Source organism: Cnephaeus nilssonii, assembly GCF_951640355.1.
Source record: "Cnephaeus nilssonii genome assembly, chromosome: 12".
NCBI classification, from domain to species: domain Eukaryota; kingdom Metazoa; phylum Chordata; class Mammalia; order Chiroptera; family Vespertilionidae; genus Cnephaeus; species Cnephaeus nilssonii.
In genome coordinates, this window is record NC_137083.1 from 79,238,186 (window position 1) to 79,252,348 (window position 14,163).

General features: G+C 51.6%; 1 protein-coding gene across 5 annotated transcripts in view; it reads left to right on the top strand.

Annotated features, from left to right (window-relative positions):
* Window positions 1-14,163, top strand: part of DPP6 (dipeptidyl peptidase like 6) — a gene marked incomplete at its 5' end in the record, with an annotated part of 648,278 nt that overhangs the window by 396,159 nt on the left and 237,956 nt on the right. For all 5 annotated transcript variants that reach the window (XM_079786477.1, XM_079786476.1, XM_079786475.1 and 2 more), the window contains one exon: window positions 4,979-5,093. In XM_079786477.1, the coding sequence (XP_079642603.1) occupies window positions 4,979-5,093 (115 nt within the window). The remainder of the gene's footprint in view (window positions 1-4,978; window positions 5,094-14,163) is intronic.

Here is a 14,163-nt window from a genome sequence, read left to right on the forward strand (position 1 = left end):
TTACCATTCTAGGCAAAAACCTAGGATTCTTCTGAGAAATGCATTACTGAGGCTCAACGTCTCAGGATAATTCACTAACTTCCTTTGCCCCTCATAGGAAGCAGGGTCATTTCTACTCAGATTTTTAGTAATTCAACTCCTGCAAGTTAAGACGAGGAAGTCTGAATGTGGGAGCCAAATCAGATGTTCAAAGAAACATATTACCCTGCATTCAAGTTCAAAAACAGCACCTGTGCTCTGGCTATATATGCAAAAATTAAATGTGTGTGTAGACCAGGACTAGAAAGAAAGTTGGAAAAAAGTGAAAAATTTTGTTTCCTTGGATTAATAACCTTTTGTACTCGGATGTCGAGTGTGACTCGACATGGTTAGCATCGGTAGCAGCTCGAGAAAAAAGCAAGCGAGTGCAAAGGGTTAACAAGATAGTTGTGATTTTCTTTAATTGACTTCCTATTATTATTGTTACAATATTGCTTGTGTGGGAAACAAATTACCTACACTCTGAAAAATGAAATTTGGCAAATGAAAAGGCAAGTTAATAAAGACTGTCTGCATCCTGGCCAGTGTTCCGGTGGTTAGAGCGCTAACCCCGTGCACGAAGGGTCTTGGGTTTGATTCCCGGTCAAGGGCATGTACCTGAGGGGCATGTGCAGGAGGCAACCAATCAATGTGTCTCTTTCACCTCTCTCTCTCCCTCTCTCTCTCTCTCTCTTCCTTCCTTCCTTCCTTCCTTCCTTCCTTCCTTCCTTCCTTCCTTCCTTCCTTCCTTCCAATCTGTCTAAAAATCAATGAAAAAAACATCCTCTGGTGAGGATTAACAAAAAATAAAAAATGCCTGCTTTCCTGTGGGTAAAGTCACCGTGTGTGCTTTAATGTGAGAATGCGGCCTGGAAGGCCGTATGGGCATCTGGGCTAGAAATGGCGGGCCTGGCCCAGCACGGCGTCCCTCTAGGGGCCCGCCCTCCCTGCAGTGGTGCCACCGCACTGGCCTTTCGCGCAGGCTCCGCAGCAGGCGCCCGGAGGAGGCCGTCTCTGTTCGCCTCCCCCTTCAGGCTTCCACCCAGGGAGCAACTTCAGTTCTGCGTCCTGGTTTCCCACCCTGCGGGGCCCACCGGTTAGGTGACCACCTACGTGTTAGGGTGACCACCCCCTCCCCCCGGAAGACCGGCCATGTGCACGGGTGGTCGAATCCTGAGGTCTTGCTGATACTCAGTCCTGCTCTGGCTCTCACTCTGCTTCCCGAGGGAACAGCATTCGTCTTCTCTCCCCTCCGCCCGGCCATTCGAATACACGACGCACGGGAAGTCTTGGGTTTTTGCGTCTGAACGCCCTTTCCCCTTCCTTCCCATGACCTGTTTTGTAAGCGTCTCTGTCTTCCGGTTACACAGGGTGCGGCAAAAGTAGGTTTACAGTTGTGAGTATGCGAAACAGTTTATTCTTTTTTGAAAATATGTTTTAATTGATTTTAGAGAGAAAGGGAGAGGGAGGGAGAGAGAAACATCAATGAGAGAGAAACATCCATCGGCTGCCTCTTGCACACCCTCTGTTAGGGATTGAGCCCCAGCCTACAAACCAGGCATGTGCCCTGACCGGGAATCAAACTGCCAGCCAGGACCAGAGTTTACCATTGCATTACTATTTATTTACTATTGTCTTATTTTCCATGCGAATACCTGTACCCTACTCTGGCCCCGCCCCATATTGTAGACACACTCTCTCTGTCATGATCTGTGGCGCTGCCCAGCCTAGTTCGGGAGGGCACAGTGTGGGTGTGGGCAGGCCGGAGGGGGGGCGGGGGGCCGCGCTCACTATGTCAGAGGCCGCGTGCTGCATCCCGTGCTCAGGGCGCTTTCACTAGGGCCTCAGCTTCCCTGCTGCAGAGCCACCGCCCGCACATCAGGGCCGCGCCCGTGCACAGGCGGAGCCGCGACATGAGATACCCGTGTTTGGAGAGAGAGGTGATCCGATGTGGCCGAGGCGAGGGGACAGGAGAGCAAGACCTGGCAAAGCAAACGGGGGGCATTTTGCACCTGAGGAAGGGGGGGGGCGGGGTTCAGGGAACAGAGAGGAGCCTGTGTCGTAGCCTCAGGTAAGTGTGTAAGTGTTTCACACCGGACTCCTGTGTCTCGCTGTGCTCTCCTCCGGCTGATACAGAACGAGGGGCCGGGCTGAGGGCCCCTATCTGTGAAATGTCTCATACTTGCACGACACCGGCGTTACCTTCTAAGCAGAAAGTAGGATCTTGTGACTCTCACTGTGGTTTGAAGTTTTGTCTTGTGCGTAACCAGCTACGTTTCTCTGTTCTGTCAAGCAAAGTGCACTTTTACATGTTCCCCCTGGAACTGGCTCCCCAGGCAGGCCTGCCGACAGACTGACACGCTTCCGTGACCTGCCAGGCGGCAGCCGAAGCAGCGGAAACGCAGTTAAGTCTATGCCTCGATCCTAATCAAGAACTAAATCACTTCTAGCTCCAAAAATACCAAGGAGATTAAAATCTTAAGGGGGCTGGGCTACAACCCTCCTCGCTGGTCAAGAAATTGACAGGAAGCAAAAGTCCTCCACTTTTTTGCACATAAACATTGAGTACCGTATTTTCCGGCATATAAGACGACTTTTTAACCCAGGAAAATCTTCTATACGCCCAATTGTCTTATACGCTGGAAAATACGGTAGATATGTTTGAAGTAGAATTTAGAATTCCAGATTCTTCTCATAGGAAACAAGATTCAAGATAGATCACTTGTTTCAGCTGATGAAAACTGAGCATTCATTGTATCTGTCCAGACCTTGAAGATCGGGTGGTCAGTAGTCACGTGTTCGGTGTGGACAGTGACCAGGATTTCACCTGATCAGGGTTCAGGAACGTCTGCCAGATCGTCCCGCGTCGTTGGTTGTAGGCACGGTGCTGCTGCAAGATCCATGCTCCTCGCACAGTTGATGAAAAGGGCTTATTTCCTTTGTAATCGTGGGCGGAGTGAAAAGCTGACGCATCAGCAAGATCCTATCACTTCTGGGTATCGACGTTCATATAGAAAACCCAATCCAACAGGAAACGAGGTTGTCTCGGTATAACATTCTGTCCTGATTCCGTGCTTATGTTTAGTCTTGTTTTTAAGGGCTAAAAGGCCACTTTTTAATAGATAAGTTTTGGATGACAAGTAAGAATACTGGTAGACATTTCTAAGCAGCTATAGAACTATTTCCTGCTAAGACTATAATGGCTCCAGAATTTTAATATTTTTTGGTAACCCTCCCAGGAGGATATTTTTTCCATTGATTTTTAGAGAGAGTGGATGGGAGGGACTGAGGTGGGGAAGAGAGAGAGAGAGACATCGATGTGAGAGAGACACAATGATTGGTTGCCTCCCACATGTGCCTCAATCAGGGCCTGGGATTGAACCTGTAACCGAGGTCTGTGCCCTTGACCAGAATTGAACCTGAGACCCCTCTGTGCGTGGGCCGATGCTCTAACCATTGAGCAACCTGCCTGGACCCTCAGAATTTTCTTTATTTGATAACCTAAGGAGTGAATGTCAGTTGTTTAGAGTTGAATTTTTCTTAATTCGAACCCTAGATAGTCCATGTTAAATATTTGGGTGTCAGGTATTCATTATTTGCCACCCCGTAGTTGAGTATCATGTTTATTTTGATTTGCAGCAATTTGAGGCACTCTGAGAACTTGCGGTCTTGGGTGAAGAAGTGTTTGTGCATTGCGTCGCCTGCGTTTTGAGGTCATCTCATTCTGTTTCATCCTGACTTGGAGCATATGGGTTGCAGCTATGGCTCTAATGGATGTTTGTGACCTGTGTGTAGGTAGGCGGAGGTGGAAATCCTCCATCTGCCGTGTGACTGTCTCTGTTTGCCCTGGAGAGTCCCGTCGCCCTTGTATAATGAATCATTATAATTACTAATAGATCCCTATTCTATTTCTAACTTACTATTAATTATCAACACTACTTCCTTCGTCTCTCAAAGGATCTCTGTTTGAACTGTAAATTATACAATCATAATAATCTGAAAGGAACTAAAAATTTGGTCTCAGCAGCCAGTATGCCTGATTAAATTTCTAGACTTATTCAACCTTTATCATCCCTTTAGCAGTGTCGCCAGATGTCACCCCCAATCCCTGCTACAATGCAAATATGGTTCGGAGGGCGGGGGGGGCTGACACCCAGCGTGGGGACAGGCGAGGTACCTTGAAGACAGGCAGCTCCCCTAGCACCTGGGGTGTCTGCAAACCTTGCTTGAGGAGCGACAGAAGGCGGGAGAGGCTCAGTGGTGAGCAGTGGGCAGGCTGGTTGAAACGGGCACACTGTGTGAACTGAGCAAACGTGGGATTCGGTAGCTGAGGTTAACAGTGTGGTGTGCGTGAAGAGAGGTGAGAGAGGACTGAGGACTGGGAATGTAACATATTGGGGTGATTCTGTGGGGTTCATGGCGTGGCTGCAATGAAGAGAAAACCCTGCAATGATTGCTCTGCGCTGTGGAACCCAGTTTGCTGGCTGGAGAAACATTAAGTTCACACAAAAGCTGCAAACATAACCAATATCAGACTCTTTCTGTTTGTTGTTGTTTGTTGTTGTTGTTGGTTCTCACCCAAGGATACGTTTTTCCATTGATTTTTTAGAGAGAGTGGAAGGGGGCCAGGAGGGAGAGAGAGAAACATCCATGTGTGAGAGAGGCAGTGATTGGTTGCCTGCTGCACAAGCCCAGACCAGGGCCGAGGATGGAACCCACAGCCCTTCCGTCCATGGGCCGTAGCTCTAACCACTGAACCACCGGCCAGGGCGCCGATCCTTCCTTAAGGTTTGCCGTGGTGCAGGGAAGACAGAGGCCGAGAAACGAGCTCAGTGTCGCTGCCAGGACGAGCGTGGGCCTCGTTCCGTGTCTTGGGTCTTGAGTCACATGGAGAGCATTGACTTGGCTCGTCCTGTTTCTGTATTTCCCTCACAGTTTCTCTTCCACGTTGTTGTTTCAGGAGCTGGTGGGGAGCAACCCTCCACAGAGGAACTGGAAAGGGATCGCCATCGCGCTGCTCGTGATCCTGGTCATCTGCTCCCTGATCGTCACCTCCGTCATCCTGCTGACGCCAGGTACCGCTGCTCACCCCAGAGCCGCCGCCACTGCTGGGCCACAGCGCCGCTCCCTCCCCAGTTTCTTTTAAGTAACAACCTTACACAGCTTACGTGTCCCCGGTTCCAATTCTCCATGTGCCTTTGGTAAAATCGACGAGTGAGATCCATTTCACATGCTTCGGGTTTGCTTCTGTAGCTGCTGACCGGGTGCAAGAGCTCAGCAGCTCTTAGAATTCACAAGTGCTTATTCATGCTTGGCGGGCGTGAAGACAGTGGCATGTAATGGGATGATTTTAGATATCGCATGCACTGTATCAAAGATGAATTAAGGCAGTTATTAAAACAACGTGTATGGACTGTGAACTCAGAATAGAGTGCATATTAGATACTACTGACGAAGTAAAATAAGTACAAAACAGTCAGAAATCGTTCAGGGAAGAAGAACACAAAAATCATCAGCGAAAACATGTACGTACAAGGACGTCGAACGTTCCCCAGGGAAGGGGTGTAGAAGTGAGAGGAGAGAGAGCCTTAGGAGGAAGTTCATGGATGAGGCCAGGCATAAGGGGGCGTTTCCACGGAGCGGAGATGAGGGAGAGAAGACAGCCTGGCCTGGGGGGACGTGTGGGGACTGAGATACGGAAACATGGCCTTGCACCCACGTGTGCGACCGCTGTGCCCATTCTTCTCCGCCACTGGGTGCCTGATCGTGTGGATGAAAATACGTTTCGATCCTCAGTAAACAGACTGCACAGGTTTAGACCTGCATGTGGAGAAATGCCGTGTAAACAATGTAATATGGGAAGAAAGGGGACTCTGTGATACTTTGGTCTATGTTTAAACTATCATCACAAAACTTAAATGTATAACAGTAATCTGGACCCTGACACCCAAACTAGATAAAGTTATCAAAGAAAACCATGGACTGACATTTGCTGTGAATATAGATGCAAACATCTCAACAAAACACTAGGAAGCTGAGTCCATCATGACCAAATGGGGTTTATCCCAAGAAAGAAAATTGGGTTTAACATTAAAAAGCAACGTAAGCCCTAGTGGGTTCGGCTCAGAGCGTCGGCCCCGTGACTGAAGGGTCCCGGTTTTGATTCTGGTCAAGGGCATGTACCTCCGTTGCAGGCTCGATCCCCGGCCCTGGTAGGGGCACGTGTGGGCGGCAACTAATCAATGTGTCTCTCTCACATCAATGTTTCTCTCTCTCTCACTCACTCTCTGTCTTTCCCCCTCCCTTCCACTCTCTCTGAAAATCAATGGAAAAATAGCCTCTGGTGAGGATTAACAACAACAACAAAAAAAGAGCAATGAGATACACCGATGTTAATAGAATAAAGACGGGGGAGATCATTTCGATGGATGCAGAATAAGTATTTGACAAAATCAACAATCCTTTCATGGTAAAACACGGAACAAGCGAGGAATACAGCGAAATGTCTCCAACCTGATAGAAAGCACCTATGAATAGCCCACAGCCAGCATCATCCTCAGAGGTAAATCCACAGCAGTCCTAAGAGCAGGAATAATACAAGGACCTTCACTCCCACTGCTTCTATTCGATGTTGTAGCGGAGATTTTAACCAAGGCAGCTGGGCAGGGGGAATGGCATCTGGGTGGGGAAGAAAGAAGTTGAACTGTCTTTATTCGTGAGATGACATGTCCTGTCTATGGAAAACCTTCAGGAATACACACACACACGCACAAACCCCATTATAACTAACCGATGAGTTCAGCAACTTTGGAAGTGACAGCGTCTTTATACAAAAACCATTTGTCTTCCTGTCTGCTAGCGTTGCACACAGCTCCTGCCGTCCTCGTTCCCGGGCCGGCCCCGCGCCCAGAGCAGCAGCGCCGGCGGATGTCGGGCTGCGTCGCAGGCTCAGCACCGAGTCTGGGAGCCTTCCCTCCGGAGCGCAGCGCCCGCACAGAGAGCCGGCCCTTCGTCCGCACAGCTGTCCAGGGGCACGGCAGCCGCTGGCCCCCCGATGTCTCTAACGGGAGTGCCACGTCAGTCCTTGAGCTGCAGCAGCGGCCGCAGCCTTCTTCCTGCCGCAGCAGAAAACAGCCGCTGTAACGGTTACCTCCGCACGCTGGCAGGTGTCAGGCAGCCATTAGCCAGAGCGTCCTGGTGGGTGGGGCTCCGATGGCTCCCCGGATTCCTGAAAAGGCGCGGGAGCCATGTAGACTTCTGGGGAAACCCAAGTGTGGCTGTGCCGGGCCCCCTGCCTTTGGTTCTGCTGGTTTCTCAGCTACTATTTCCCTCTCCGGGTTTCGCTGCTCAGGGCCATGCCCACTTCTGCTCCCTCCATCACGAACTGGGGCGGCAGTGGCTCTGGTGTGGGACTCAAAGCTCCGGGGGTCAGAGGAGAGTATCAGGGCGCCCCCGCCCCCCCCCCGGCCCCGCCTGGAGCCCCGGGGCATCCTCGCATGGACCAGTGGTGCCTGTGCACCGGCCAGATGTTCCTGGTCCCCTGGCGGGGCTGCGAGCCGGAGCTGGGGGGCTGGGTGCGCAGGCGCCAGGAGAGCTGAGTCCACCCCGAGGGAGACTTTCGCAGGAGCCTCACCTGTAAGCAAAACTAAAAGAGGATGGTAGGATGGTGGGCAGGGCTCGGTGAGCAGCCTGGGGCTGTGCCAATAGCTGAGTCATGGACCTGCCGACGGGACGGAGCGCAGGGCGGAGTGGCCTCCACGGGCGAGGCTGACCTTCAGCCTCTAAGACGGAGAGTCCTCATAACCATTGCACCTGGGAACATTGGCACCATCTTGGGTGCCTTCCCACAGCATCGGGCTTGCCCCCGGCCTTGCTTCCATCTGCCAGAATGACACAGACGTCTCTCTAAGTCGTAGTGTTGTACTTTTAAAAAATACCCTCCCGTTCTGAGCCCCCTAGCTTCTGTCTTGGGAAGCGTTTCCAGGTACACATGGGCCCTCTTTCCAGGCGGACGCCCTGCCTGCATCCTGAGGGCCTCGCTGGTCCTTCCGAGTAGCAGCTGCTTTGTTCTGTGGTGCCGTCCAGTTAGCACAGCTGCACCCACTTTACGCCTCACAGACCCAACGGAGCCTGCTGAAGGCGCTCCCGTCCGAGCCATCGGCCGGTGAGGGTGCCCTTTCCTGGGCCATGGGTCCCCCTGCCAGCCGCGCTCTTCCCTACCCGTCCCGCTGGACAACAGGTCACGGGGCCTCTGCCGGCCCACACATGAGAGGGAGTCTGCGGCGGGGCCCGCTGCAGCCACGCATCGGGGGAGAGGAGGCTCAGGCTCCTGCGCTGTGACGGGGCGGGGGGGGGGGGGGGGGGGGCGCGGGGGCGGGGAGGATGCGGGGGAGGGAGCTGAACACCAGCAGGATCCTATTCACATGAAGCAACCCCGATATTCGACTTTCATGGGGTTTAGAGATGGACAGCGGTTTGAGGCGGAAAACGCTGGAACACTTTCAGGCGGCGTCTGAGCGAAAAGCCTTCGCTATTTGAAGGTGCATGTGGAGGGAGGGCCTCCGGGGTTATCAGAACACGCGGCTCTGGCCTTGTGGGAGGAGCATATCGTAGAGATTTTTCATGGAACTGAAACTTCATGGTCTGACTAGGTCTACTGTCTGACTGCATGGCTAGCTCCCAGCTTACCTTTTTTTAAAAGTAAGTGCCATTGGACTCAATAGGCTTTGTTGAGAGGAAGAGAAATCTAGCGAATTGGCAGCTGCAGCTTGTGAATCACGTAGGAGGATGCAGGTGCGGGAAATTCAGAAACGTCAAGTGTTCTGCGTTTAGGCCGGAGTCAAAACAAGATGAAGTTCACGCGGGGGAGCTGCATTGTAATTGCCGGAGGGACTCCCCGCTAGAGAATGATTACTGGAACTAACGGAGCGTGTTCTGTAAGGACAGTTTCCCCGAGTTTTAAAATGGACTTCTTTTTAGGAGCAATTTCAGGTTCACAGCAAAACTGAATGGAAGGTAGAGGCTTCCCACATAAACTTTGCCCAGGCACGCATGGCCTCCGATACCGACATCCCTCACCAAAGCGGGCCATTCGTTCTGACGGATGACCCTGAGCTGACATGTCGCCACACCAGAGCCCAGAGTTCACGTGAGGGTCCCTCCCGGTGCCGGGCGCTCTGTGTGTTTGGGCGGATGTGCAAGGACACGTGTCCACCGTCACGGAGCAGTTCACGGCCCTGAAAGTGTCCTGTTCTCCACTTACTCGGTGCTTCTTTCCTGCAGCCCCTGGCAGCCACGGGCTTCTAACTGCCTGCATAGTTCTGCCTTTTCTAGAATGACTCATTACAGCTGGAGCACACACTAGGTAACCTGCTCAGACCAGCTTCTTGTCTTAGTCTTATGCACGTAAGTCCCACTGCCCAACCCCCACATCCCCACCCCCATGTCTTTGTAAGGCGTGATCGCTCACCTCTTTTAGCTGAACAATGGTTCATTGTCTGGACAGACTACAGTTTCTCCATCAGCTACCAGAGGCGTCCTTGGTTGCTGCCAAGTCCTGGCAGTCATGATAAAGCATGTGTGCAGCTTTTGTGTGGACATACGCTTTCAGCTCCTTCGGGTGAATGCCATACAGTGCAATCGCTGGGTCATGGGTGAGAGTATGTTCCGTTTTGTAAGAAACCATCAAACCGCCTTCCAGTGTCTGTACCATGTTGCATTCCCACCAGCAGTGAGAGAGTGTTCCTGTTGCTCCACATCCTTGCCAGCACTTGGTGTTGTCAGAGTTCTAGATTTTGGCCATTCTGACAGGTGTGTGATGGTATCTCGTTTTAGGCTTATCTTTTTAAAATTCTGGGACAAATGATTTTCGAAACATTTATTAATATATATTATGTATAGTATAGAAGCATATTAATAAATATATGTATAAATTATTATATTGTTTAATGAATTTTTAAACTGAACAGGCTCCTATTGCCAGTACTCCTATCAGAAAACAGAAGGTAGTCAAGGGTGACCTAATTTCTAACATACCAGGATAGTTTTTTATACTTTTTGCATTTCCAGTATAAATGTGATCATATAGTATGTGTACTTTTCTACCTGGTTCTTTTTAAAAATATATTCTTTTTAATTTTTTTTTTGAGATAGAGGAAGGGAGAGAGAGAGAAACATTGATGAGAGAGAGACACATAGATGGGTTGCCTCCCACATGCACAAGGATCAAACCCACAACCTGAGTATGTGCCCTGAATGGGAATCAAACCTATAACCTTTCAGTGCACAGGACAACACTCAACTCACCAAGCTACATCAGCTGAGCCACCTGATTCTTTTGATCAATATAATTTATGTGACACTTGTTGCTGTGTTTTAGATTGTACTGGTGCCCAATTTTTGATCTGTGATGGATTATGTCATCATGACATCTCATGGAGTCCCTGTGAAAATTGCCAAGTAGTTTAATAGTGATTCAATAACAATCCTATATAATAAAACCCTAATATGCAAATCGACCAGACAGCAGAACGACCAGTCGCTATGGTGTGCACTGACCACCAGGAGGCAGACGCTTAATACAGGAGCTGCCCCCTGGTGGTCAGTGCGCTCCCACAGGGGGAGCGCCGCTCAGCCAGAAGCCAGGCTCATCTCTGCAGCAGCACTAAGGTCCCCTCAGGGGATGTCTGCCTGCCAGGTTAGGACCACTCGAGCCTAAGCCAGCAGGCAGACATCCCCCAAGGGGTTCTGGACTGCAAGAGGGCACAGGCTGGGCTAAGGGACCCCCGCCCCCCAGTGCATGAATGTCCTGCACAAAACCTCTAGTATAGCATAACAAATAATGTGTACCTTGCAGAAAGAGATGGTTTGCCCATTTCTTCTAGGTGCTTCCTCTCTGATCTCCTTCCCACATTAAACTCAGCCCTCACATCCAATCTTGTCATAGTCCATCTGGTATCAATGACTGTGACCAAGTGTCCAGTCACAGGATGCACAGCTTGCTTGATAGGTCTCTGGTGTTGTTCATTTGCCCTCAGCATCTGTGGCTGTGCTTCTAGACTCTTTTGTGTCTCTTCACACTCACAGTCCAGCTGACTTTTGGGGTGAATAGTGTCTCCTCTGGTTATGAAATAGACTTCAGTTGTTGCGCTGACAGGCTCATTATAGTCGTTTCTGACTGATGTCAATTGGTTGGTGCTCAGAGACTGTAAATGGATGTGTGGGAAATGTTTACTCTGACAGCCCAGAATGTGGGAGAGGGGGGTGAGGACAGGATGCATTGTGGCACGCTTCTTGGAGGATGAGGAATTAGAGACTTTGAAAGACACATCTAGTGGAGATGGAAAGACATCCATGAGGGAAGGTCACCCTGATCCAAAGAGCTTTCAGGCTCACTGGACGGAGGGTGGCCGACTGGATGGTCAGGGATACCTGGCACTGGATTTGAGACTGCAGTTTAATGGCTCCTGCTGTCTGTAACGAGTCATAAGTCACAACTAGTTTTAGAATCTGACAAAACTACAACTGAACCTCGTTTCTCAAACTTAATTCATTGTGGAAGGCTGTTCAAAAAGTGAAGCATTCTTTAGAATAGAAATGGTGTAAATTAAATCAATCTGTCCCAAACCTCCAAATGATCCCCTGTTTTAACCTTTCTTATATACAGAACATGTCTAATGCACTGTTTAACCTATCAATAAACACTTTATAAATAAAAAGGACATGAAATGTACAATAAAAATGAAAATTTAATAATAATAAGTAGCAATAAAATGAAAATATTCGCAACACAATTTCCCGAGATGTTAGCAATGTGAGGTTTGGCGGTAAACTGACTCATCCTGGCGCATTCTCTCCTTTATTTCTTGCTTGAGAGACGCGTGACAGATCACACAGGGATCAGCATGAAAGAGCTGTCGGGTTGAGAAGCAAATTGTTCAAGATGGGAGACATTCGAGAGCCAAGGTTTGACTATATGAGTCATCTTATCATTGGGAAGTAACAAAGGACATATATGTGCTCATAAAAATTGGGACACATTTCATGATGTTCATGGACATGGTCAACCCATCCATGAACCGTCTTAGGGAGAGCTTGAGCATTTGTCTTATACCCAATGTACCCCTCAGAGCTTTGTCCACAAGTGACAGGATGCCTACCTGCAGCGCTTCCAACTGTGGGGACTGGTATTGTTGCGCCTACTGAGTCGCTGAAAGCAGTCCTGGTGATTTAGCCCTCAGAAGTCATCTTTTTCTTAAAATGTTTTTTATTGATTTCAGAGAGGAAAGGAGAGGGAGAGAGAGATAGAGACATCAATGATGACAAGGAATCATTGACTGGCTGCCTCCTGCACGCCCCACACTGGGGTTCGAGCCGCAACCCGGGGAAGTTCCCTGACTGGGAATCGAACCGTGACCTCCTGGTTCCTAGGTCGGTGCTCAACCCCTGAGCCAGGCCAGCCGGCAAAAGTCATCTTTCTCTACTGCAGCAGCGGCGCTGGCCCCGTGTCTGCAGAGCTGGCACAGCGCAGCTGGAAGCGTCTCAGGAAGGAAGGGAACCTCACAGGACCTCCCTGGGTAGCCCGTCCTTCCCCAGAGCAGCTGCGCACCTGCTCGACAAATCATATGCCGGCCCTGGCTGAGGGCGCTGGACACAAGGCCATCGCGGACTCCGCCTGTGCCGAGCGGGAAGAGCCGTGGCCGTCGGGGCACGGCCCATGTCCGCCCCACCAACACCCCTTGATTTGTGAGAGATTCGGGAAGGCGTCCACACGCCTTGAGCGGGAGCAGAGAGGCGGCGCCCTTCTTCACATGAAACAGAGCTGAGAGGAGGGAGTCGTGAAGTCTCACCGGAGAAACGTTGACCTAGGGCTGCTCGCCTGTCGTCCAGAGCAGGCGGCGGTCCTGGCGAATCTGCGCAGCCTCCCTTTGGAGTTTTCCTCATTCGTTCCGGGGCACCCGGGGTGCATTTGCTTACTCAATGAACCCTCCCCCTGAAGAGCATTTCCCTGGAGGCGGGAGAGGGCTCATCACCACGCTGTGAAGACAGCGCTGAGACAATGCCTGCGCGGTGCCCGAGGGCGCTTTCCTGGGCCTGGCTGTGATGTCCCGCCTCCTGACTTGCAGGCCTGGCGGCATATGAACTGGGAGAGGGAGCAAGTGGTCCTGCACCTGCTTTCCGGGGCCGTCACCTGGCCACACGGAGGCACTCAGGAAGTCTGAGGGATCCCGGGAGACTCAGGGCCATCTGCTCCAGGGCCGGCTGGGCTAGCTGCGGCTGGAGGGGACACGTTGGCCCATCAGGAACCAACTCAGGTTACCCGATCAGGGTCAGGAACAAAGAAACCACCAACATGATAGAACCAGAGGCCCGAGAGACGGTGTCCCGAGCGAGCTGGGCAGGTCCGGGAGGAGGGCGACCCGGTTCCCCTTGAGGCAGAACCCACTTTCCCGGCCTGAGCGCGTGACCTCCGCAGAAACGGCACGCAGGGCCCTTCCTCAGGGTGTGACCATGCCCCAGCCCCGATGTTTCCCAATGGACGCGGCGCTCTGTGTGAAGTGTTAGCCTCCCCGGGACGGGGGGCAGGGATTTCCGGGCCTTGGGTTTGGTCGGCCTGTTGGCCCCCTGCCTCTCCTTTAAGCAGGCTCTCCGTCTTCCTGTGAGGTGCAGTAAGTGGTGGTCATTGATGGCTCTGAGGGTGTTTTGCAAAGTGGAGGCTTCATGGGTGTGAGGAAAGGTCTTGAGGAGTGGTGGGTGAGGAAAGGTCTCCCCAAAGATGCCCTTGCCCCTGGCCTGGAGCCTGGGCTGACACCTTCCGCGGCAAGAATGGGGTCGTCACAGCCGTGCCTGCCAGAGGCGTTTCCCTGGATTTTCAGGGGTCCTGGGTCATCACATGCATCTTTCTAAGACGGAGGCAGAGGGAGATTTGACACAGACCGAGGGGAGAAGGCGAAGCGACCGGGAGGCAGAGACGGGAGTGACGTGGCCAGCAGCCAAGGGCAGCCGCCGCTCCCAGAGGCTGGAGGAGACGGAGAGTGTCCCCAGCACTCGGGGAGGCAGCCCGAGCGGCAGTTAGGTTTGCCCGGCACAGTGGCTTGGGCTTCCGGCTTCTGGACCTGGGAGGATATTCTTCCGCTGTCGGGAGCC